Source organism: Trichoplusia ni, chromosome 5 (assembly GCF_003590095.1).
Source record: "Trichoplusia ni isolate ovarian cell line Hi5 chromosome 5, tn1, whole genome shotgun sequence".
In the NCBI taxonomy this organism is placed as follows: domain Eukaryota; kingdom Metazoa; phylum Arthropoda; class Insecta; order Lepidoptera; family Noctuidae; genus Trichoplusia; species Trichoplusia ni.
Window position 1 is genome coordinate 4656282 of NC_039482.1, and position 24872 is coordinate 4681153.

Sequence of the window (24872 nt, forward strand, 5' to 3'; positions counted from 1 at the left end):
ACATTGTCCCCAAGTTGCAAATTTTGCCAAAGCCCAGAGGTTTAGAGGAAGGAATCTCACACAATGACTTCTATTAAAAACTACTTAGCCAAACATCAATTTCTGATTTAACCAATAGAGTATAATGTCTTTGGATTTAACATTATTAAAAAAAAAAACAAATTCAGACGATTTTTTTGAAGTCATTTCAATAAAGGGTAACATTTTTACTGAAATATAGTCAATAGCAACCCTTCCCTAAATGTCAATCGGTTGCTAGGCAACCGCTAACATAAACAAAGTTACCAAAACAAAAAGTGAAAAGCATCGCAATATAAAGTGTCCTGGACAAAATGAAGGCAGTCGATACGATATTATTCGATGTCTCTAAAAATGAGCTCTTCAAGATTACGGAGAACTATAAGATGCTGCACAGGAAACTGAAGACTACGTGGAAAGTGCTGATGTAAGAAATACATATTTGTATTAAGCGTTTTTGAATGAGACAAGTACCTACTTGACTTCAAATTTTCCTACCCTATACCTACGTTAAGACGTAAGAAATAGAGCATTTTTGCATATCTCTTAAATACATTACTAATTTCCAACCTATTTTTAAAAGTAGGAGGTTCTCTTATCGTGTGTATTTTTTACCAAGAATCGGCTAGAAATCTTTTTTTTTCGCGAAATTTTGGCTCTGGCCATTTAGCTGGTTATAAAATTTGTTGTTGAATAATTTATAGAAAACTAAATTATTGTGCTACTTAAGCACAGAAATATGTACACAAGCATATTACGTGTTACATTAATGAAATTGCTTTATTGACTTGCCTAAATATTCAAGAGGAGTTTTAAAAGGTACTAGGATTACAGAAACCGCGACGAGTTATCCCCTCACGTATTAGAAGATGTGAAGATCTTGATAATCGCAGCGCCACAGAACGCCTTCACTGACGATGAGCTGTCCTCGCTCAAGGCTATGGTGGAGAGGGGAGACTCGGTACTAGTGGCCATGTCTGATGGAGGGGAGGAACGGACCAATACGAACATCAACTTCTTTCTAGAAGAGTTTGGGATTGTTGTTAATAATGGTAAGTGACGTAATTTTGGGTTGGATAATTAGCATTGGTGGTAGATAGTAGTCTAGTTGATAATAAAACCACCCATGTGTAAATAAGACGCGCGGAACTAAGGTTTCCGTAGAAGTAGGTTTCCGTACTCCAAATTTTTGTCCAGAATGGTCATTCCTTTGCCTTAATACGGTCCAAGCGATACGGCATGGTGGCAAACGGGCGGACAGAAGAACAGCCAGCGATACTTTAGTATTAAGGTTCTGTCACAGTCAAGCGCTATGGTTTCTCTTTATCTTTTAGCCTTAATGAATAATGTGTCAAAAAGAAATGCCTTCAACTCAAGATTTCAAGATTATTATAGGTAACTTGAGTTGGAATAATTTCTTAATTTTCCAGTTTGTGAAGCAACCCAACAATTATTACATAAATTCCTACAACATACCATCTCGCATACTAAAACAACATCTCAATACTAAACCGTTTCCCAGACTGCGTAGTTCGCGCGAAGTACCACAAGTTCTACCATCCGAAGGAGTGCCACATATCCAACGGTATCCTGAACCGGGCCATCACGAAGTACCTCATGAAGATGCCCAATTATAGCAGCGAATCTGATGATTTCCTGTAAGTTTTTAAGCTTAATCTGAGAAAAAAATGGAATCTGGAGTGACATGATATAATAACTATTTGATTGGAGCAAATACTATTTAATAGTTTGTTTCACGCGGATTATTTAGAAGTAGGTGGTCTAGGAGGCATTTATAAAAATAAGACAGATAAAAATAAGTAAGAGTACAGATTTTGATGAAGTAATTTTCATTACGAAGGAACTCGTTATCCACTGAAATTGGTTGAGAAATTGATCTAGATTAAAAAAGCAACTCCCGCCATAAGCAATATAATCTTTGTGTCACGGGAAGTTTCTCAAATATTCAAGTCACATGCACAAAGACACACAGACTATGAGACTCAGAACAAACATTCTTGGATCACACGGATACTTTCACAATGCGGAGGTCGAAACTGTAACATGTTGCGCTAACCACTCGTCTATCCGTGTAGTTATAGTGGTCTTCAAAAGGTTCCTGATGTAAGAATACCGCTACGACTGTTGAGATTTGCTGGGGTCTTGGGATGTTCCAGTTTCTACTACTTTTCTTGGTAACCTAAGCATTTATCCTGCATTTATTTATCCTCAGTGAAGAGCCTGCGACGCCTAACTTCGTGTATCCCTACGGCGCCACGCTGACGGTGAAGAAGCCTGCTGCTGCAGTACTGTCCAGCAGTGACGTGTGCTACCCTGTGAAGAGGCCTGTCGCAGCCATGTATACCTCGGAGAAGAGTGGAGGTTTGTTAACTTACTCGTATTTGGATATAAACCTATAGAAAAATATACAAAACAAGGAAATTAAAAAGAAGCTACAAGCAACAGCAAAAATACTTTTTATAAAAAAATTATCGTTTTAAACGCTATCTTTAAAAAAAATCAAAGTTCTTTGTTTTGTTGCTAATTGATATGTGAATATGAAACTTCGGGTTTCAAATATAACAAATTGTGGAATCCATGCGTGTTCTAATATAAGTCAACTTTTAGTAAGTTTTTATACTTTACGCATATTTTTAACAGGACAATATTTCTTTTGAGTTACTTCCACGCTGGTGAGTTCACAGTATTTCTTTTTTTTTAGTCACCACTTACAGGTTATACTCGACTTTCAGGCAAACTCTTCGTAATCGGTTCTGGCCACTTCTTCGCTGACCAGTACATCGAGAGCGAGTGTAACGACCTTATCAGGGAGATGGTGTTCAACTATCTCGGCGGGCTGGCAGACCTGCACCTCAACCCTGTGGACGTTGAGGATCCCGATGTAAGGATACCGCTACCACTGTTGAGATTTGCTAGGACTGTTCCATTTTCTACTACTTCTACGAATGTCAAGTTTCATTTACTAAGAATATGAAGCTACAAAAGTCACGTGTTATTTTGCTACGGATTTCGAATATGCTACGAATTTCGAGTTCGCTACGAAAAGTCTATTTTGCTATTTTGAGACGAATTTCGAGATGCTATGAATTTCGAGCTTGCTACAAATTTCGAACTTGCTACGAATGTGAAGTTTGAAGAAGTTGTAAGGTCTCATTTGCTATAAATACCTATTGAATTTTCTACAAATTTTGAGTGCGCTATCGAAAGTGCTACGTATATTGTGTTTGCTACGAATATTAAGTGCTGCGAATTTTAAATTTCCATTTGCTCTAAATGTCAAATTCGATAAGAATATCAGACTTGTTTGACCAGTAACCAGTCATTTATTTCCAATAACATGGTTGATGTCACAAGAACAGGTCTTAAAATTAATAAATAGCACATAATAGAAATAAAATAAACACCTAGCATTCGTCGCCAAGATGACCTACATTCCATAAACTACACCCAGATCAACGAGTACCGCACTCTCGGCGACATGATGTGGTTGAGTCGCTTGCCGCTGGCCGAGCCCGCGACCGCGCCGCCGCCAAGACTCGCTCCCCTACATCCACACGCTCTCTTCACCTGGAGACTGTTCTCACTCAACTTAGCTCAATGTTAGTACCCTTGCTCAGAACTAAGATACCGTTAAACGGGGTGAATAGAAAAAAAGTGTTTTTTAGGGAGCTGCCTAAATATTTTCTTCTTACGTATAAATGCTTAAACACAATTACTTTATGAAATCCTTGAGAATTTTCGTATAATCTTTATATTTTATAAAAAAAAAGTAAAAAAGTATACATTTTGTTAACAATAGAAGCCTACAACTGAGTTCCAATACAAAGTTTTAGTGATCCAAATTTGATATTTTTTTTTAGATCAAATTTCAGCTATTTCATGTTAAATGAGAAAAGAATCAACAGTAATATCATATATAATAACATTTCATTGCCATGGACGCATGTTTCATCGCCGTGGCACGGATTTTATGACACTATTTTATCTTGTTCTAAAGTTGAAGAATAAAAAATCCACGGAAATGAATATTTTATTGGACCTGTTGAAATTCACCCATATATAATTTTGTTCCAACATTTTCATGTATGAATCCAATTGTACTATCGTACTTAATACGCAGAAAGGGCTGCAAACCGTTTTTTTTTGCAAAAACAACTCCCGTCGGAGGAATTTGATTCTTGCATCGTCTTGCGTTTTAAGCACCTTCAAGTCACATGGACAAGAACACACAGACTCAGAACAAGCATTCGTGGATAACACTAATGCTTGTCCTACGCTCGAATCTAAACCGCGATACGTCGCGCTCAGTGGGACAGGACTTGAAATCTTGGCCAGACGCATCAGTCGCTTTTTCAATTAAGCTAAAATGTCCAGGAACAAACTGTAATTCTTCAATTTTTTTGTTTTATTGTATGAATGGTTCCTAAATCAATTTCAGTGCCAGAAGTACTAGGACTGTATGACGCACTAGGAGTCAAACATGAACCGTTAAGACTGATCGCGCCACAGTTTGAAACACCTTTCCCTCCATTACAACTAGCGGTGAGTAGTTTTAATATTGATGACGATTTACACTCAATTTTGTGTATATTTTTGTAGTAATTTATTTAATATTACAAATATGAATGAAGTTTGTTTGTAACGATTTGAAGCGAAAAATACTTAATTTAACCGATCGGCATGAAATAATGCACACATTTTCTGAGCAATTAGAAATACTCAATAGATTTTTACTATTTATACCCAGTCCTCCCCATTACAGCAAACTAGTCATATACGTCATTGTAACTGTAACTCCCTAATCGCTACCCCTCGCAGGTGTTTCCACCAACATTCAGGGAGCCCCCTCCCCCTCCTCTGGAGCTGTTCGACCTGGACGAAGCCTTCAGCTCGGAGCGCTCGCAGCTCGCCAGACTTACCAACAAATGCCTACAGCCGCCCTCCGCTAGACTAGGGCAAGGTAACATACTACTTAACGGTGTACATCTTAATACTAGAAGTGTTTATTAAATACGATATAAAATTACGATATAAATAGGGGATGTAGATGTACCAAATATTCTCATCGATTTCATAGTTAGAACTCCTCTGTGGAGCTTTGTATTCAGTTTTTAAGAAATTTTTTTTAAGACAATAAACGCATTATTCCATCCGTTCATACTGATCTTTAAGTAAAAAGGGTCCTTTCGTATTGGTCTGCTCAAAAGTGACTCTTACTTACCTTTCAAAAATTTCAAGATTATTTATTTTTTGTCCGGTTTTAAATTACTAAAACTAAAATGAAACCAAACATCTACTTGGAATGGAGGAATAAATATTCTTCCATTTTTCTCCATATCTCTATATTTCTTATATTACCTTAATAAAAGTCCTTTACAATGTGCCAACAATAATGAAACCAAATGAACATCTGCAAGAAGACCATTCAAAGTTTTCTTGCAAGTTCAAATACATTTGATGACAGCTGTTTTGTGCAGTTTGTCAAATCCAATCCATCTATTTCATTTTCAGGAGATGGTCGTCAATTAGAGAATGAATTGGAGTACTTTGTCCGCGAGTGCGGCCGCGTGGTGCGCTTGTCAAGAGCGGTTCCTACTGATGAAGGACCCGCTGGCAAGCTGATACTACACCAGCTAGCCGTACAACTGGCCACCTTCAAGAAAATAGCCCCCAGGGACTAGATTATACCACAACTCATGATAACATACCTATTCATATAGATATAGTTAGACCAGAAGTAATTTGTAAAGGAACTGGACTTATCACGGTCAGAAAAGAAAACACACAAATTGTAGGTGATGTTATATATTTTAAACTATTATTTATGTAGCTATAAGACAATTACGTAAAAAAATTGTTTGAATAAATCTATTAAAAATATAACTAGTTTTTATCTTAATGAACCCAAATAAAAACTCAAATAATCACCACACGAACGACTTATTAATTACGCAAGAGCGATAACTATACCAAAAACTACTATTCCTAACACTAATAAAAATAATAATCGAAAACTTATCGGTCAATTTCACAACCTCATCTGAAAACTCATAAAATAATAATAAAATAGGAAATTTTAAGTTGTTTTACTTCCCGGCGGAGAGGCCGAGCGATGAAGGTGCTGCTAGTTATATTTATAATATATATAAACTACGTTATATGCGAGAGCAACAAATATGCCGTCAAGAACTTCCCCAAGAAAGTGAAACCCTACGGCAACGGGAAGATATTAATAAACTCGGGGAAATATGAATACAAGTCAAAGTTGCCGAAGGGCACGACCACCAGAGGCAGTAGCAGGCGGTCGTACACCGTGTTCCAAGTGGTCGGGAACTCCAAGACGATACAGGGTGTCCCCGATAGTCCGTACTTTCCCGTAGACCAGAGCTACGACCACAAGCCCAGGGTAAAGAAAGTTTTACCCGACTATGCCTGGGGTTCAGGCCTCAGGAGCAAGAGAGCCGCCGAGGTCGAGAAACCCGGTGACAGCAAAAAAGCAAATGCATCGGATGGGCAAACAACCAAAGTACAAACAACTACAAGTAAATCTGAAAAAGGATCGAAACAGAAAATAAAAACCACGCCGCAAACCACTACTGCAACAAAAGATGATGATGATAAAGAGGAAAGGAAGCCTTCAAACAGTAGCGACAAAAAGCAGAACACTAAAAGTGCTAAAAAGTCTAGCACAAGGAGCCAACATGCAACACAGTCAGCTGAGACCGAAGATAAAGAATCAGAACGAAAAAGTGTGACAAAAGCTGCAAAGAGTAGCAAAGACGATGGAAAGAATAGGAGTAAAGATGTTGCCAAGCCACAAATGAGAGCTTCTGAGCTGAATGAGACGACTACAACGACCACAGTGCAGGAACAATCGAAGACCACAACACAAGCCACAACCGTCACCACCACAGCGGAGAAGAAGAATGAAACGAAGCCACTGAGAGTGCACAAGAAGAAGAAAGGTAAAACTGGTTCTAAAGTAGGCAATAGGAATAAAAAACATGGCAAGGCGAGGCCTAAAAGAACACATAAAAGGAAAACATTAAAACGCGGAACTAAAGGGCACGGTGGTGCAGCTAAAGGTAAGAATCATGGCCGAACTAAGAAACACCCGAAAGGGAAATCTCGACAGAGGGTGAAAAAGGCAAAGAAAGGGCATAGAGTATTAAATTCGAAACAGGGAAGCGGAAATCGCACCACCAAGGTGACGAAAGGTAAAGCGATTACGGATAAGAAATCTTAGAAAACATTATTTATAATAAGAACGAATAAAGTGTTGAATAAATTATCTGTTTTTATTTTGACTGGTCCCTTCCCGTTGCATAGAGACGCGCCGACTGATCGCGGCCAGAGAAGCGATGATTGAGGACTACCCGTACGTGGTGTCGCTACAAAAGGACGACCAGCACTGGTGCTCGGGAGCCCTGCTCAACCAACGCCTCGTCATCACCACGGCCAATTGTCTTTGGAAGTGAGTTTTTACTTGGTATCAGAACAAATAAATTTACTTTTTCCCTTTTTTATTTATCAAAGACTATAATAACGTCATCACCTCTTATGTAAGGTTAAATTTTAGAATTTGATTGATTAGTTATAATGTTTGCTTTGGGTTCTTATTTAATGGTATAATATAATAATAATGTGTAATCTCTGTAGCTTTAGGAATACAAAGCAGCTGTTTCCGTTTCAAAGAATTATCAGATTTCTTAACTGTTCTTTAAGGCTCAATTGATATAATATAATGAAGGATCAAAAACATTTGCCTCAAACTTTAGATGCTGATTGAAGTGGGCTCTTCAAATGAAACTGCTGAACCAGCACCTAAATTAGTGCAACATAAATTATACAGGACATGTTAGCAGATTCACCTTATATAAATCAAAACTCTATCAGTACATTGCAAACAACTACACGTTTATATCTCATTTCATTCTCTTTGGGAATAGATCCTTTTAAAGCATGCACAGTATAAGATGCAGAGGTCTTGTTGAGAACTTTTACCAGGGACCAATCAACCCCTTCTATGAAAGAACACACGTCATGAAGAATCCAAAAAATATATCATTTGTCCATGTGTCAATGCACATATTGCTTGTACACATTGCATTACATTAAATCTTTTAAATGTTTCACTTACCTACCGACTCTAGTCTTTTTAGAGGATACATATATTCATTATGTTGGCTACCATATTCCTTTTACTTCCTCCGGAAACTTCTTCCGTAGAAAGAAATATAATCGAAGTTCCGTAACCTTGTATCATAGGGGCACAAAAATTCGTCACATACACAAAGACACCCTGACTCAGGACAAGCATTCGTGGATCACACAAATGCTTGTCCTGCGCGGGGATCGAAACCGGGACACGTTGCGGTCATTGGGCTTTCGCACCTTTAACACTATCATCCATCATCCATGCTATTGCTTTAGACTAACACTGTAATTTGTACTAACACTGTAAATTAAGAAGGATAAAGGGTAGGGGAATACCTAAATTAAACTTTATTCAAAGTAATAAAAACGCATCTAGGGTTGATTTTTCAAGCATCTTCATCAAAAGTAAATGGTCACAAATTCTATTGAAACTTGTACAAAAATGATCCGTAGTACAGTTGAGTTACGATTGAAAAATCAGCCCTAAATGCACATATTTTAACATTTAGAAACAACAATTCCACAATTATATTCTTCATGAAAACACGGTTTCTCCTTGATCTTTAAAATCTAGAATGTTCTCTATTTATACATTTTTTACAACCCACACTGCAAATAAATGTTTTACACTGTTGTTAGATATGAAAATAGTACGCGTCTTACCATTGCCATATAGCTTCATAGAGATTTAATTGCGTAGAGCCGAAATTGGTTATTTCATTAGCTGATAAGAAACAAATATTTCGTGATCGGATTTCATGTTTTTTAGGGAGTGTGGACATTACTTAAAGCCATGCGATGGAAGTTTTACATACGTTTGAGACTTAAGTGTCTCCTAAATTAAATGTTATCCAAATGTGACATCATGGCCCATGGAAGAAAGACAAGTAGGCCTTTAACCTAGATAGATAAAATGTATCATAATTATGTAACTGATTCACCCAATATAATGGCCAAAAAACACCCTGACAATATGGTAAATAGGGATGGAGTTTTGAAACGAGAAATGAACCCCAGAAGATATAGATGAGATAATCTTTGAAAAACTCTATTGCTAACACCACATACATTTCATATTTATTACTCCCAAATATACTTTCTATCACCGTGTATTTATTTATTAATTTGGCACAATCAATGATCTCCACATAACATCTGAGTAAATTATAATTATATCTTAAACTAAAGGGGAAACTCATACCACAACATTCATTATATTATTATTACACTAGTAAAATTTTTATACATACATAAATATATATTACCAGTAGAAAATAACTATGAATAAAGAAATCGTAGAAATGACTCTTAGCAAGAAGCTATTAAAACTCTTTTCTATCTTCTTATCACCAGAGCGAGTCGTCTGTCTCGCATGGAAGTGCGAGCTGGATCCCGTCACTTGGACCGAGGAGGTCAGATGGCTGGCATCCAGGAGGTGATGAAACACCCAGCGTGGAGCTTGAGGAAGAACCCGGATAACGACATAGCTTTGGTGCTGCTCGATAGAAATATAAGGTAAGGGGAATTATGGAAAGCTATTGATAGACGCCGGGTAGGAGGATTGTAGAAGTAGAAGAAGTAGGAGATTGAGGACCAATATCAATAAGCCATTAGAAAATGTAGTGTCTCTCTCAGGGTTGCAGCATTAAGCTGAGCGACGGCCGTATTGCGTGTTTGCGACGCATATTCTTACCTTAATGTCTCAATTTTGTACAATTCGTCCTTATGTATTTCTGGGTCACAAGCACGTAATAAAAGTTATTTTCTTTCTTTCTTTCTTTCTTTCTAGTGTTTTTATCAAAAAAAATGAGTCCCTCATTAAGGAGGTACATCCTTGTAACGCGGTTTCACAAACATTCAAGTCACATGCACAAGGACACCTAGACTCAGGATAAGCATTTTCACAAAAGACGGGTTAAACCCTGCCGTGGTCAAACAGACCGTGCATAGATCATACCATATGAAGAAGAAAAATTCTACATTTTATGCATTTCTTTCAAAATATGAGCTTCTCATAGGTGATTTGGCTCTTTAAAGTTGTCCAAAAGTCTTCGACGTATATTTCTCTGATATCTATCGAACTAAGAAATTTTGAAATGTAAGGATGAGGTACATATAACCAGGCTTGATACTTTGTCCAGGTTTTCAGACTCAGTCCACGCCGTGGATCTCCCAAACAGAGTGATGATGCCGCCCTTCGACGATGCCTGGGTCACCAGCTGGGGAGCCGAAAGGGTACGTAGAGGCTGACTGAAACAATGAGTTATCGCGCAAGTTGCGGAGCATTACGGAGCTGCGCATTTTTGGTATCAACAGTTGTATGTCTTTGCGGGCAATGTATAACAACTCGGATCCTAAAATAATACATTATTTTAAGATAGAGGTCTCAATTAAACGTGATGTTATGGTCTCTAACACGATCGCGTTATCTGCCACTCTCTACTATTTAATAAGCTATATAGTTTAGCTACCATCACTTTACTCCGGCCTACGAAATCGTAATTGATGACGTAAGTCTCTTCAGTGACTCCTCTAAAACTTTAGTGATGATGATGATGACGACGTCCTAGCAGATTTCAGCGATAGTAACTACATACTTCACTCTTGCAGTAAGCGAACAAAGCAGACATGTGAGCTCACTGTTTTAGTGAACACCAGGACCCCAATTCTGCTATTTACGATGGGCGATGTGCGATTGTGTTAGATTTAATCCAATTGCCATTCATTCATCGGCCATTGTAAAGTATCAGAATCGGAGCCCTGGGCATGGGAACTGGTCGTTTTACTGTATCCAGTAGTTACCTTCTTTAAATAGTCTCATCTTTTCTGTGATCTGTTCCAGCGTGACGGAGTATACGACCTGCAGGGCAGCACGCTACAGGTGTACCACACGCGACTCATGGACCGCGGCAAGTGCAACAACATAACCACGAGGTTCAGTGTCATCGTCACTGAGAACTTCATCTGTCTCGCTCAGAGCGGCCGGGCGGCTCCTTGCACTGTTAGTATCATCTCCTTCTTTCGGGGTGTGGGATCGAACCCGCGACACGTGGCGCTCAGGGGGTTTGGCGTGGTGACCTTCAACGTCCTTACCTTACCTTCAACTTATATCAGGATCTCCCATTTAAATGATAACTGTGTATGTAAGTTTGTTTGCTACGCTTTCACGCAAAGAACTAAAAAAACGATAATCAAATTTTATTTTACCCATTACAACGATCAATTGAATCTTATAAGCCTTTGCTGAGCTCATCGCGCACAAGTGCACAGACAAAAATGCCAAAAAAATATTAATTTGGTTTCGAACTCGTTTGGAGACCAACGGCAAGCAGAAATATTCAATGTACATACAATGAAAATATATATATACATCAGAAATATTCAATGTGCTTTCTACGATTCGTTACACGTAAAGATTATAATCGAGTTAAAAACATCCTTTTTGGGGCGTTAATACAAATCTATAATGCTTCAAATACATTTGCAGCGAGACACAGGGGCTCCGGCTGTGAGTGACGGCATACTCTGGGGCTTAGCATCATGGGGAATAAGAAAACTGTAAGTACTTAGTAAACCTTAATCATAATCATCCTATCCTTTTCCCAATTATGTTGGGGTCGGCTTCCAGTCTAATCGCAGCTTAATACCAGTGTTTTGCAAGGAGCGACTCATTAACTGAACTCCTCAACCCAGTTACTTGGGCAACACGATACCCCTTAGTAAGGCTGGTGGTCAGACTTTCTAGAACCTTACCACCCGTAACCACTGTCAAAGATGTATAAATAGCAACCAGGATCCACGATTTAACTTCCCTTTCGACACTCGGTAGTCTTTACTACTTAACTAAAATACCCCAAAGCTCTAAAGCTGGACGGGCAGTCCCGATACACACGTTTGAGTCAACCGTTGCATCATTTAATAGACACAGGCTTGTCATTGTATCTTCAGCCCAATTTTTACAACCTTAAAAACCATAATGGTACTTTTGTACTTCTTCAGTTACACCGTTTTATTATTGAGTACTTTTACTTATTCTCACGAGAGCTACTATAAAAGTCTTTCTGTTTCAGATGCGGTACAGAACGGTTCCCAGCGATGTTCTCTTACACTGCCTCGCATTCGAACGTGGACTTTATAACGAATGCCACCGCTTACCTCATGGCCGACAAACGTTACTATCCCTTCCCCGACCGCTATCCCTTGCCAATGCTTCAGTCCCCAAATGCAATGCAGGCTGGTTCCGTAGCGAAAAAATAAAGAAAAGTATTGTTTACCGTTTTGAGGTTTAATTTTAATTTAAGTGGAACCTTGGAATTGTCTTTTGATTGAATTTAATTAGGTTATGCATGGATCGATTGATCCCTTAATCTTCGTCGTAAAATTTGATTTAGTTTGGCGATGATCGATTCTGAGTCTTACAAAATCGTCGTGGTATTGATTTGAGTAAAATAAATAAAAAATGTCAAAAGTGAATTATATTTACTAAGTAACAGTATTTTTTAAAGTTTCAGCCAAACGAAATTTTAACATCTAAATGTCTCCAATAAGCACTGATCGAATCTTCCTTAACGCCATCTATTGGCAGTCTAAGAGCAACAAAGAGATTTGTAAAGGAAAAAATAAATCAAACAGTATCTTTAGTATATGAGCATATTTAATATTTTCTTTTTCAAAATTGTAAAACTCACATTTTGAAATTGCAAAATTATTTATAACTAAATTCTCATATCGTTAATAGTAACAATCGCCATTTTGTAGTTTTTTTTTCACCATTTTGTATTTCTCTCGAACTAATAATAATAATTGTAAACCATTTATACATCTCTAATAATAATATATTTTAATGTCTAACAAATTCATTTTCTCAACGTTTTACCACCATTTTCGTTTTATCGTTATTCCAACATCAACTTTCACGTATTTCTAATCAACTTTTTTTATAATTCTAAACATACTTTTTACACTTTTTTTCCATATACAATGACTACTGCTTGACCCACGCTTCTGTAATCTCGCACCGATAGTGACCTTTTAGAAAAATATTGGAATGACTTTATGAAAAACAAAATCTAACCTTAAAATTAACCTTAACATCAAAAATATTATAATTATAATAAGTAAATAAATCAGCAATTCCACGTACATACATAATCAATTACGAAAAATCAATTCGTTTCTTTGGCAATTTTTGTATTCAAAAGTGAATTTACAATTTTATTTTAAAACTGGCGTTAAGCTTTAACACTATTGAGAAAAACTGGCAAAGTTGAGAAAATATTATACATTATTTGCAGTATTCAAGCTTTCCACCACTGTAGAACCTCCACGATACGCTAATTGGTTAGAAATTTATGACGTCATTGCAATCTGTCACGCGATTGGTTGCTCTGACAAAAAGAGTCGATCCACAGTGGTCGAAGCATTGAACTTATGAAATTAGTAGCAACATAATAAGCGTTTATGTGACTTTAATTATTCTATTGTATTTATTTTGATTTAACCTTATTAACGAAATTACATTATAGATTACAAAAATCGAATAAAACTGGCCAAAATGTAAAACTAACTATAGTTAACAACAGAAATAACATTACGAGGTACTCAAATCCACTTTTTGCTCAACAAAATATCTTTAGGCCAATATAGAAACTCCGATTGAAAAATAGGTTTTAATTTAAACTTTTTTTTACTTATCGAAGTGGAATCTTATTTGTACACCGTAAGTAGCTTATTTAACATTACCTACAGTACTTGGCCATAAGTCTATGGTAACAAATAGATACAGTCAAAACATCGATCCGTTGTACTGAGCAAAGCAAATTATGAATAAAATTAAATTACATAGAAAAATGAACTTAGCAAAACGATTTTGGATGGAGCCGATTTCAATATTATAAAGAGCTATAGAATCTTTAAATAATGATAGTTTAAATTATAAATATATTAATTATAGTATTCGATCGCTATTTTACAAAACAACAAATAAATTCGTGCCTCTTAACACTAAAATGCCACTTTAACCTAAATATTAGCTTTCGACTTCGCAGCGCGGGAATGAAACGTAACCTAACCTCAAAATACTGAGAACTATTCGAGTTAAGTTTGAAATTCGTATCGTGAGCCCTCCGAAGTCTAGACTAAACAAGAAAAGTTGTATTTCGTACTCCAAACGTTAATAGCCGCCTCTTTCCAAGCAATTTCGATGAGATAATCAATTCTATACTATAACCGCACCAGGCAAGAAATCGTTTTTTTTTTACTAACCTAACGCTAGAAACTCCCTGATTTTTTTCTCTTATAATCTAAATATACACAAAAATAATTTTGTACTCTCCCAACGAGTTTCAAATGGCAACATTTCGATTTTTTTCTTTACAATAATTATGGCAGCTTTGTACGATCGCCGAAATAGATTTTTTAAGTTGGCAGCCCCGTCAACGTCGATGAAATAAATTTTATAAACTTTTAATTTTATCAACGTCGATGGAGTTGGTCTAAGAATGCGCGGGACCTGCGTCCTGCCCCCTTAGTCAGCATGGTTCATCGATTTAACCAATAAGTATTTAAACTTTTCGATGACACCTTTTTACTCTAAGCAGTGCGCATTCTTAGTATCCTCAGTAAATAGACTCGTAACTACTTAATAATCTGGACGTATATACGCTGGCAACACTAAAACAGGAATAACAAGCACCGTATTATGCAATCATTGGTGTTGCCAGCGTACAACTTTGTAACATAAACTATGTATGTAAACCTACTAATGTCGGGTATATGTAAGCGATGTGTGAAATATCTATTGAAAAAATTGAATTAATCTATGGTTAAAGATGGTGTGAACAATCGGTGTTGCTATCTCATGCAAGAAAGTACCACTTTATTAACTTATCACACCACCTTATTTCGGTACTATTGACAAAAATTTGGACAACTATTGTAATATAACATGTATGTAGAACAAACAATTGAAAAATCGGTAAAATTGGCATAATTCAGTCACAAACATCAACTTTTGGACTCCGCAATTCGCGAACAATAATATCCAAGTCCTATTAATAATTTCGAATTTTATAATCTGTGCTTATATTATTCAGTACTTAATTTGACATTTAAAACCAGACAACAGTTAAAACAACACTGAAAACTTTTTAAAATCCACTTGTTTTTTTGTCACAAAACACTTCAAAAGTACTAGGAGCACAGATGTTTTAGAAGTATCCGAATTTAAACCCATATACATCAGATAAGGGTTTGGCCGTATCCTAGGGTTGGTTTAGCAGTAGAGCTTCGAGCTCGTCAGCTGAGCGGAGTAGAAAGGCGGCTGACTCACGGTAGCCGGTGATGAGCTGGCGAACAGCGCCAACTTCAGCTCCTGAGAGCTTGTGCGACAGTAGTGGCTTGGACTGACTGGCTGTGGTCGACGCGGCCAGAGATGAAGCGGTGGAGGTCGCGTGGAGCGAAGTCGGCGTTGAGCTTTTCAGCGAGAGGTCTGTCGGCGCTGTAATTCAAATGTTTGTTTTGATTGGAAACTTCTTTGTGAAGTTATCGGCTAAGTATGAAAGTTCTGTGATCCAAATATGATCAAAAAGTATTATTCAATTTTTTTTTTTCTAATTCTAGAATAGGTAGGTTCGTTTAAATCACAGACCAAAGCTAATGAAAAAAAACTTCTAAAAAATATTCAGGGCCATACGAAATTAATCTTATTTCCGAAAATAAATTCCAGCCTTTACCATTAAAACTTAGCGAAAGAGGTCGATAAAGTAAAATAAAAATGGTCTTAGTTATCTTTTGTAGTAATGTAGCACTATAATGACTTACCAGACAGGCTGGTCGGGAACGTGTGCGTGTGCGCAGCCATGGCGGACAGCAGCGCGCTCTGGTAGGCGGCCATCGCTGCGTTCACGCCTACACCTAGACAGGAGACCCCTTGTAGTTACGGTTATATACACGTAATTTTTAAAAAAGATGAACATAGAGAATAAAGAGAGAGAAAGATAGAAAAGTTTGTATGTATGGATGTATGTTACTCTTTGACGCAAAAACCACTGAACGGATTTAGACGAAACTTGACACACCGATAGTTAACACATAGGATAGTTATTATCACAATTTATGTTCCCGTGTGTTAATTTTTCGTTACGGACGGCTGGCAACAGCTATTAACACTACATATATAGACAATTATTATTTGAGAAGCGAAAATGAACACTTATTCTAATGTCGTAAGGTCTACTGTTCACTGAAAAACGTTACATATAGTTCCGCTACTCACCGGTTGGGGGCAGTGCAGTCAGAGTGGACAGCAGAGCGCTGCTGGTCAGCGCTGACGATGCAGGGTTCGGGTTCGAGCTGAAATTAGAATAAACCGTTTAAAGAATATATCACTATCAAAAATAAAAAAAACATCTGCATACATATCATCATCATCCTAAACTTTTCCCAACTATGTTGGGGTCGGATTCCAGTCTAACCAGATTCAGCTAAGTACCAGTGTTTTGCAAGTAGCGACTGCCTATCTGACCTCCTCAACCTTGTGACCTGGGCAACACGATACACCTTGGATAAACTGGTTGTCAGAGTTTCTAGCTTCTGACCGCCCATAACGACTGTCAAAGATGTATGAATAACAGCCGGGCCCATTATTTTAATATGTGTAACAAATCTTTGCATTCTAAAATCAGTCTTCAAATCAAGCATTATATTTTAAAATTAAACTGAGCTTACCTTTGCCTGCCAAATGTTTGCGGTGTCCCGAATGTGTTCGGGAACGATGGCCGAAATAGTGGAGCCGGAGACGACGCAGGGCTAAAAGTAAAATAAATAATCACTTTTAAATGGCATATTTTTTTTATAATTTCAATATACGATTATTTTATTTATTTTTCCGCTTTCTCGTTCTTTTCTCTTTAGTATGTCAAATTAAGAGCAGGATACGAATACTATAAATCGTATTAAAGTCGACTCTTTACACAACCGTTCATAAGCTGAAATATTTGTAATTTTGACAATTAAAAAAAAACTACATCTATAAAGTACCAGGGCGTCATAACTCACCTAGCAGTCTTACTGCCAGCATTTCCATTAGCATTGTCCAGCTTCAAGTTGTTATTGTTCAAAAGCGACGTATCCATGGTCGGGCTTGCTGATGGCCTGGTAGTGTCAGCGGCTGCCTTGCTGTGCCCAGCTGCGGCCAGCGAGTTGGTCGACGTGGTTGTAGCCGGTGTGGATGCCGGGCTGCTGATGGCACCGCTGTACAGGCTCAGGAATGAAGAAGCGACCGCTGAAGTGGCTGTGGTGTCGATAGCCTGAGGATAAGAGGGTGATATTAATTAAAGTGTATATTTTTGTCCTAACACGTCAGAGATTTTCTTGAAAATTTCATCCAAGGATATTCGAAACGTAGATATTTTTATTCGACGTATTAATTTGGTCGGTATCAGGAGGACTTAGTTATTGGGTAATCTGAATAATCCACAGGTTTGGGATGAAGATCCTGGACAATCATCCTAATTTAATTTAGTAGTTAAATTGAACTATTATTTACCTAACTAGCATGAGTTTTCCTTAAAACGATTTGGTAGACTCAAATGAAAATTTGATGACTTCTTGCCTGTATTCATCTAAGTCTAAATTATTATAAAAATCCATAGTGCAAAAAGTTGTTTTCCAATTTAGTCGAAAAAGTTTTGACAACTCGACAATACGGCGAAAAAGTTTTCAGACGTAACGTAACTATTCAGGTTATAACAGTGTTTGTAACGTAAACGCAACTGATTGTTACACCCTTAATCCATTTGCAGAACTTATAATAAACGATATAAAACTGTTTTGGAAGCTAAGAAAAAATCAAAGATACCCGAGTTGTTTCTAGAAAAAGTTAGAATAAAAATAGGTCGTAACCATTTAGGCAAGGAAAGGGAAGTCCTAGATGGTTACAAAATACAAATATTACTGAAGAAGACATAGGATGAAACTATTTGATATCTGTGACTTAAACAAAATTACTTAATTTAGGAAAGGGAAAAAATATATTTGGCCTAGTAGCTGTAATCTGGGGCTAATGGATTCAGCGATTCTAAATTTACAACAGCACCAGAGTGCTTCTTAAAAAACATGAGGTTGCCTGATAACTGACTTTAAACTTATTTATTGGGCTATACCAATCGCATGATAAAACTGCTTGTAAAACAAGAGGAAGTCATAAAATGTGGGAGGATTAAAGAAACATTTTTTTTTATCGAATATTGCAAGAATAAACGGAATTTAGAGGAACTCACCATGGGAGTGGGCACAGTCGGCATTGGCTGGCTGACGGGATCGAGCCCGAGGCGCATGCGCTTAGCGTTGAGGCTCTCGTTCTCGCACGCCTGTGCCAGTATGTGCTCCGCTTGCACTGAAGTCAGGTGCGCAGGAGTGGGCCGCACCTGGACATCAATACATTTATTAATTTAAATTTTAATTTACAACAGCGGATTGGGGGGCAGTGGAGTGGAGGGGTAGGACATTATAAGCCACTTGGAATGGAAAGAAAACATAAACTGTTTGAATTATCAAAATATTTCATCGACCGGCAGATTCCTGAACTTTGCTAACGACTGATAATGATTTCAAAAGATCAGTAGTGATAAGAAGAATAAAGTGAAGAAACCTAAAAGACAAGTTACCTGTTACAAGTGAAAGTACCAGGCTAACATAAACAAAGGAGAGATCGGACCCTCACCGCAGTGTCCCAAGCGTTGCCAGTCCCTGGTGTACTTCCCCCGTTGCCGGTAGTTGGGCCCTCGCCTCGGACCTTCTTGTTCCGTCGGCAGCTCTTCAAATAAGTTCTGATCCGCTTTCGGGCACGTTCGGCAAACTCTGGAAACTGTCGGGTGCAGGAGTCGATGATAGCCTGAATCTTCTCTTTTGGCTGCTTGGATATCGGGACTATCCTGTCCAAGTTCTCGTCGACGAAGAGTCGGACGAACATCTGTGGTAGGGTAAAAAATTATTACACAACATTCTTTCAAAGGATGTTTTTGTAAATGAGTGTGTTTCTTATAGGAGAATAAATAGGGTTGGAAATAAGTTTTCATAGTTTTATGAATTAAACTTTAATTTTCTGAATAGAATTGCACGTATGAAATTACAGAAAATAATTCATATCAAATGAATTCGAGTGGGTCGAACAATTATTTTCTTCTTTATTACGATGAAGCACGAAATATAATTTCTATTTTCTCAACAATTTCCCATTAAAACCTACGTAAGAAAACCATGAACTGAAAATACGAAATTATTATTTATTTAAATTTTATACCAAGAAGTGGTCTTCATGAACGCCAACATTTATAAAGTTAAAACTTACGTTGAAAGCCTTCAGCCGCTCGGGATCATGATGCTGTGGGTCCACTCTATCATCAGAGTCATCATCAGACGCGCCACCATCATCATCATCCTTGGTCCGGTCTGATGATGAAGTCTCATCGTGTGTGGATGCTGGCTCCACTCCTGGTGTCACCGAGCCCACGTGGATTGGGCTCTGAATTAAGAATTAGGTTATAATAATGTGAAAGTTCCAAAAATTAGTGAAGACAGACCAAAAAAATATCAGGATAAAAAGTTGGGAATGTCAAATACTTATGTATCCTGCTTGACTATTGCTACCAAGAGAAAAGTCTTCTATCTCTGTCTGAACGACAAAGAAATTAGAAACAAAATTCCTACGAAAAGTTTCCCAAGCAGAGGATCACTTGTAACCCAGGAAGGTTATGTACCACTATGTACTTCTTTGTAAATGCTGTTCGTTTCTTATGTTAATTAATAGATGAAACGCTGCTCAACCTTAAAACTCACCGAGTGGCCAGTGGCCAACGGAGTAGGTGGTTTCGGAGGCTTGCTGCCGAGGCCCAAGGCGCTATGGTATGAGGCCCAGAGGTCCGCCATACTGTCTCCGCCGGTCTCCGTTATGTCCCCGTTGCGACCTGCAAGTACCAGGAGAGCAGGCTGTAGAAGGAGGTTATAAGATACAAGGGAAAATTAAATATAGTGGGATGAACATTGGTGGTATATTGGGATGAACATTGGTGGTGTATTTACACATAGTGAGAAATTAATAAAACAATACTGTTTAATACGTAGGCATTTCTCAAAATTATGACAACAGCTAATATAAGTCTCACTTAAGATGGACGAAATAACGATGACTAAGCGAATATAATGGTAAATTTTCGAGTAGACAGACTTTAAAAAAACTTTATACATGTTATGTTAACAAAAATAACCTAAAAGTACCATAATTTAAAAGTACTAGGCGCGCAGAACATGCAGGTAATTCATATTCCCAGCGCGTATTTTGTACATCCCACATCGAAACCTATGCAAAGTGACACTTTACGTTGAATAAGTTTATGACGAAATAATCCAAGCTAGTCGGGTTATTTTTACCAGCTAAATGTCCAATAGATCATTGAACTCTGAGTAAACTTCTTTTCTTCTGCAGTGCTAGTAAATTGATTATATGTTATTTTTTGTCTTTCGCTTTTAAATCAAAATACACATACATGTTCCTATTTATTTTTGCAAGCATTGCATTGAAAAAGGCTGTGTATATTTTTCATTATAGTTTTGTCTTAACTGGAATCATTTGATGAGCTTCCCGACCAATATGCTATTTATGTTTCAATATTCCTTGAATTATGAAAAGTTCAAGCCTCTAGCTGTTGCGCAAAGTCCAATAACAAAAGTACAAAATACTATGTTTATTGGCCGTTCACTGTATTAAACATATATTATTACTAGCTGTTGCCCACGACTCCGTCTGCGTGGATTTCAGTTTAAAGCGTCACCGTTTCCATGGAAATACATCCCCTTAGTGATCTTATAGCTTTTACACACCTTTTCAATTTTCCCTCGAAAAATATTTCAAAAATCGGGATAAAAGGTAGCCTATGTTCTTTCCCATGTCAATGGCTATATGCATGCCAAATTTCATCCAAATCCGTTCAGCCGTTTTTGCGAGATTGCGTAACAAACATCCACACTTTCACATTTATAATATTAGTAAGGATATTTATTCGAGAGAAAGCACAGCACATCCCTAAAACAGTTATAAACCTACATATTTATGAACATTTTCAGTAACGATTCGGCTAGGGTTGTCACCGACTCTGATTATACAGAGCTCGTCGTTTGTGTGTGTGACTTCATAAGCCAGGACTATGAAATGCAATCACGGGATACGGTTCTATAAATAATTTGAATTTGGAACACGACATAGCGAGTAATTTCGTTTGTTTTTTAGTACTATTACGCGTGCGTGTTTTTCACATTGACAAAATACATAAAAAAAATATTATGATAAGTATTTCTGTATTTTATTGATAAAACTATAATTATCGGTGTTAATAATTAACTATGTTTTTAATTGACCAACATTTGGAATTATACCATTTTTTTCCACATTTAAAATTATTGGTCACAAAATATTTGCAACTAAACAAAGCGCGTTTCCGTTTGATCCCAAATTTCAATAACACAATAAAAAAATACAACTAAATGTTTACCAACATATTCAAAGTGCCAACCCTAGCGTTGCCTGTAGCTCATTTTCCAGCTCATTAAAACTATGTACGCATTACTCCAAATTTATTGTACCCTAAATGTCTACTTGTCCGTTCCTGTATGTCTAAAGGACGCATAGCAACGTGTTAATTGATAACGTCTAGTCTAATGTCTGTAAAAGACGCAAGATATAATTATATTCTCGAAAAGCAACCTTGTTCCTTTGTAATAAGACTTCAGATGATGAAGTATAGAAATGATAACTGCTTATAAGAACTACCACCGCGTATTGAAGTATTTTAGTTGTGGTAGAGCGACAAAGCGTCATATCCCTTCTATAACTGGAATAGTTTTACTTTAAAATAATAATATAAGTTGGTAGGCAGGCATCTTCAATAATGCTAGTCGACTTAAGACGTGAAGAAACAACGCAACTTAATTAGATGCCAAACCATGTCTCTGCGTCTGAAGGGTTGTATGATAATTTTTCAAAAACTGTGGTTTGGAATTAGATGAAATATAGATTTGAAACTTGTGGTGTTGCCTTCCCGGTTCTTCTTCATAAAAATCACATTTGGTACCACCAAAGTAAAGTCTTAATTTTAACCTTTCAAAAATATCATTAAAAGACAATCTATTAAAGTTAAAACCGTTTAATTTCAAAAGGTTTTAATTTTACTGGACTTAAATAATGAATGTGCAGTATTTAGTATTGTTAGCTCGAAGAAAGACGTGCTACGGGGGCATAAATTTAGTCAAACGTCAGGACCTGATGAAGTGGAAACGGTATGCCAGGAATCGGTAACCTGCGAGCTTATAACTTGCTGTGATCAACCATCTGGATAGACGCGTGAATTCTATGATCGTACACATACTAGCATACTCAAATATAAAAGAGAACATTTTACTATTTTTGATTAATTTCTTAGCGGGTTCCAAGATAATATTCTCACTGGAACACAATGAGCGTAGGTGTTCTGGTGGTTTTTGTGGGTTTCATTTTAGATGGCTTGCAGGAGCAATGTGTGGCGGGCTGGTTTCGTTAAAAAGTACTTATTAAATAAAAGGCCTCTTCTCCGCGGTATGACCGGTATTGTTATTCAAGTTTTACCAAATTCGATTGAGTAGTTTAGCCGGGAGGACGCCGAAAGCTGAATCAGGCGATCCGTCACGAAGATGACTGATCAGGTGAAATCTCGTCGAACATGAAATTCTAGAAGGATGACTCTACAAGAGACCTGCTGGATATATGCCTGTGCAGAGTGTAGAGACAAGCCTGGCCGCCTAAGCGTAACACATGCATACATAGCCTCCTGCCGCGATTGTCCGAAAGGGGTACCGTAGCTCCAGTACACAAAGCAAGAAATATAGATAGGTTTTAGTGAGAAGAAGTGTGGTACTCCCTTACGCCCAACTTAAAGCGGAAGGAGTCCCATCCAAAAAAGCCATACAGTGCAAATGAGGAAATGCTCATTAATGAACGTATTTTCTCTACTGGAGAAGAGTTTATCCAGCAGTAAGACCACCGTCAAGTAATACTGCTCTTAATGACCAAAATTGAAACAAAAGCAAACATTGCTATAATATAATACTCGAATCGATTAAAAATGTACATACATCGCAATCCTGACGTAGTTCGGCCAACATCGAATGGAGTACTCTCAATTATTTATAAATTTTTGTGTTTCCTGTATCTGTAGGCATTCCGATCATTATTAAAACATATTTACTGAATGATAAATAAACGAATATTGACGTTTTATGTTAGACGGCTTTTTCCTTTATATTAACTGCGATGGAGATGAGCTACCTGTTGTTGTTTCAGGCTGCCGCGGTTGCTAGGGTCGCTAGACACCAGCCAGCTGCGCGGGACATATATAGTGCACAAACATTTGCGCCAACACAGGTGCACCCTCTGTTCCCTATTCTCATAGTCCGATAGGTCAGCAATCCGACATGACTGGAGAGATATATAGCACAGGACCATTCTTAGAAGATCTGATATTCATTCCTAAAAAGGACTCAATTTTAGAAGTCGTGTCGTACCTTGGAATCGAACTCAAGAGCTGCCTTAGCAGTCCTGCGGTCTTCCCACTGGGCTATCATAGCTTGAAGCTTCTGTCAAGAAAGACTCGTAGCAAAAGGTTTAAAATGGTCCGACGGGAAACACAGAGTTTTCTATTTCTATTCGTTGTAATTTTCCGCGTTTTTCTTTTATGTCATCTGTTGCTTACCCATCTCACTTGACTATCAAATGGCAATTGCTATATTAAGTGAATTAAAAAACACAAATTGTCGCATGAGACATTTGGAAGTTGGGTGGGTCACCACCCAACTTCTTATATTAATTAATCCAAAAAGATTAGAAAAGGCAAACCAAATGAAAAAAGAAACTGTAAGTTGCCAAGAAATTCGTCACATACCCATACCGAACATGCAGACTGTAATTTTTTAAGAAATAAATAATATCAGTATTTTAAGTACAACAAGAAATATGTCTTACTGAATTAAATTACGTATCTGTAGTTGCAATAAATGTCTACCGTTCATTTAACACCTCAAAGACAGGTGCCGTCGACTACTTCATTCACATGAGAATTATAAAGAAAAATAAAAGTGCTATGAAGACATAAACCATCTGTAATCCAACACAATACATCTTACCACCACTAATACACAAATAACTATCAGAACTTGATTAAAAACAACATAAATTAATTTTATTAAACTGTGGTCTTGCGAACAACTCGTTTAAGGGTATAAATGGCGGCACACCATGCATGCATATGCTAAATATTCGCACAGTTAGTTACCAAGGCGGCAGAAATTAATGAGGGTGTACAGAACGCAAGGGACCGGTGCATCTGCCTCTAAATGTCAACCCGAACAAGCCCCCTTGCCTATAAATAATTTGAGAAGGTGTCTGCGACGTCTGCGCCCCTAGTACCCTCGATATGGCTTCTTGTAATAAAAATAGCCACACTGCATATTATGCACGATAAAGTATTGACAAGAAAAGGTTTTGAAGACTAGTTGTTTGCAGGCTAAGGTTTAACGGCATATATTTACGAAGGTGACTTATTTTTGTGTGGTAACTGGTGGATTATTGAAGAACATGAAAAATACATTAA

At 37.5% G+C, this 24872-nt stretch overlaps 3 protein-coding genes across 5 annotated transcripts in view; 2 read left to right on the forward strand and 1 right to left on the reverse strand.

The window, feature by feature from the left end:
* Positions 1-22: 22 nt before the first annotated feature.
* On the forward strand, positions 23-5905 carry LOC113494151 (intraflagellar transport protein 52 homolog). Its single transcript, XM_026872343.1, has 9 exons — positions 23-445; positions 853-1070; positions 1541-1676; positions 2252-2400; positions 2772-2920; positions 3491-3638; positions 4478-4581; positions 4858-4999; positions 5551-5905. The coding sequence occupies exons 1-9, from the start codon at positions 333-335 to the stop codon at positions 5718-5720; spliced, it is 1329 nt and encodes a 442-aa protein (XP_026728144.1). The 5' UTR covers positions 23-332; the 3' UTR covers positions 5721-5905.
* A 12-nt stretch (positions 5906-5917) lies between these two features.
* On the forward strand, positions 5918-12653 carry LOC113494150 (transmembrane protease serine 9-like). Its single transcript, XM_026872342.1, has 7 exons — positions 5918-7004; positions 7369-7513; positions 9550-9711; positions 10338-10431; positions 11039-11197; positions 11684-11754; positions 12267-12653. The coding sequence occupies exons 1-7, from the start codon at positions 6152-6154 to the stop codon at positions 12451-12453; spliced, it is 1671 nt and encodes a 556-aa protein (XP_026728143.1). The 5' UTR covers positions 5918-6151; the 3' UTR covers positions 12454-12653.
* A 192-nt stretch (positions 12654-12845) lies between these two features.
* The window catches only part of LOC113494147 (nucleolar protein 4), a 137908-nt gene continuing 125881 nt past the window's right edge, over positions 12846-24872 (reverse strand). For 2 of the 3 annotated variants that reach the window (XM_026872338.1, XM_026872336.1), the window contains 9 exons: positions 20035-20162; positions 19547-19720; positions 18920-19168; positions 18477-18623; positions 17254-17504; positions 16924-17004; positions 16472-16548; positions 16018-16110; positions 12846-15694 (listed from right to left, as the gene is read on the reverse strand). In XM_026872338.1, the coding sequence (XP_026728139.1) occupies positions 15459-15694; positions 16018-16110; positions 16472-16548; positions 16924-17004; positions 17254-17504; positions 18477-18623; positions 18920-19168; positions 19547-19720; positions 20035-20162 (1436 nt within the window). In that variant the 3' untranslated portion in view covers positions 12846-15458. The remainder of the gene's footprint in view (positions 15695-16017; positions 16111-16471; positions 16549-16923; positions 17005-17253; positions 17505-18476; positions 18624-18919; positions 19169-19546; positions 19721-20034; positions 20163-24872) is intronic. The other variant, XM_026872337.1, reaches the window with a different exon arrangement.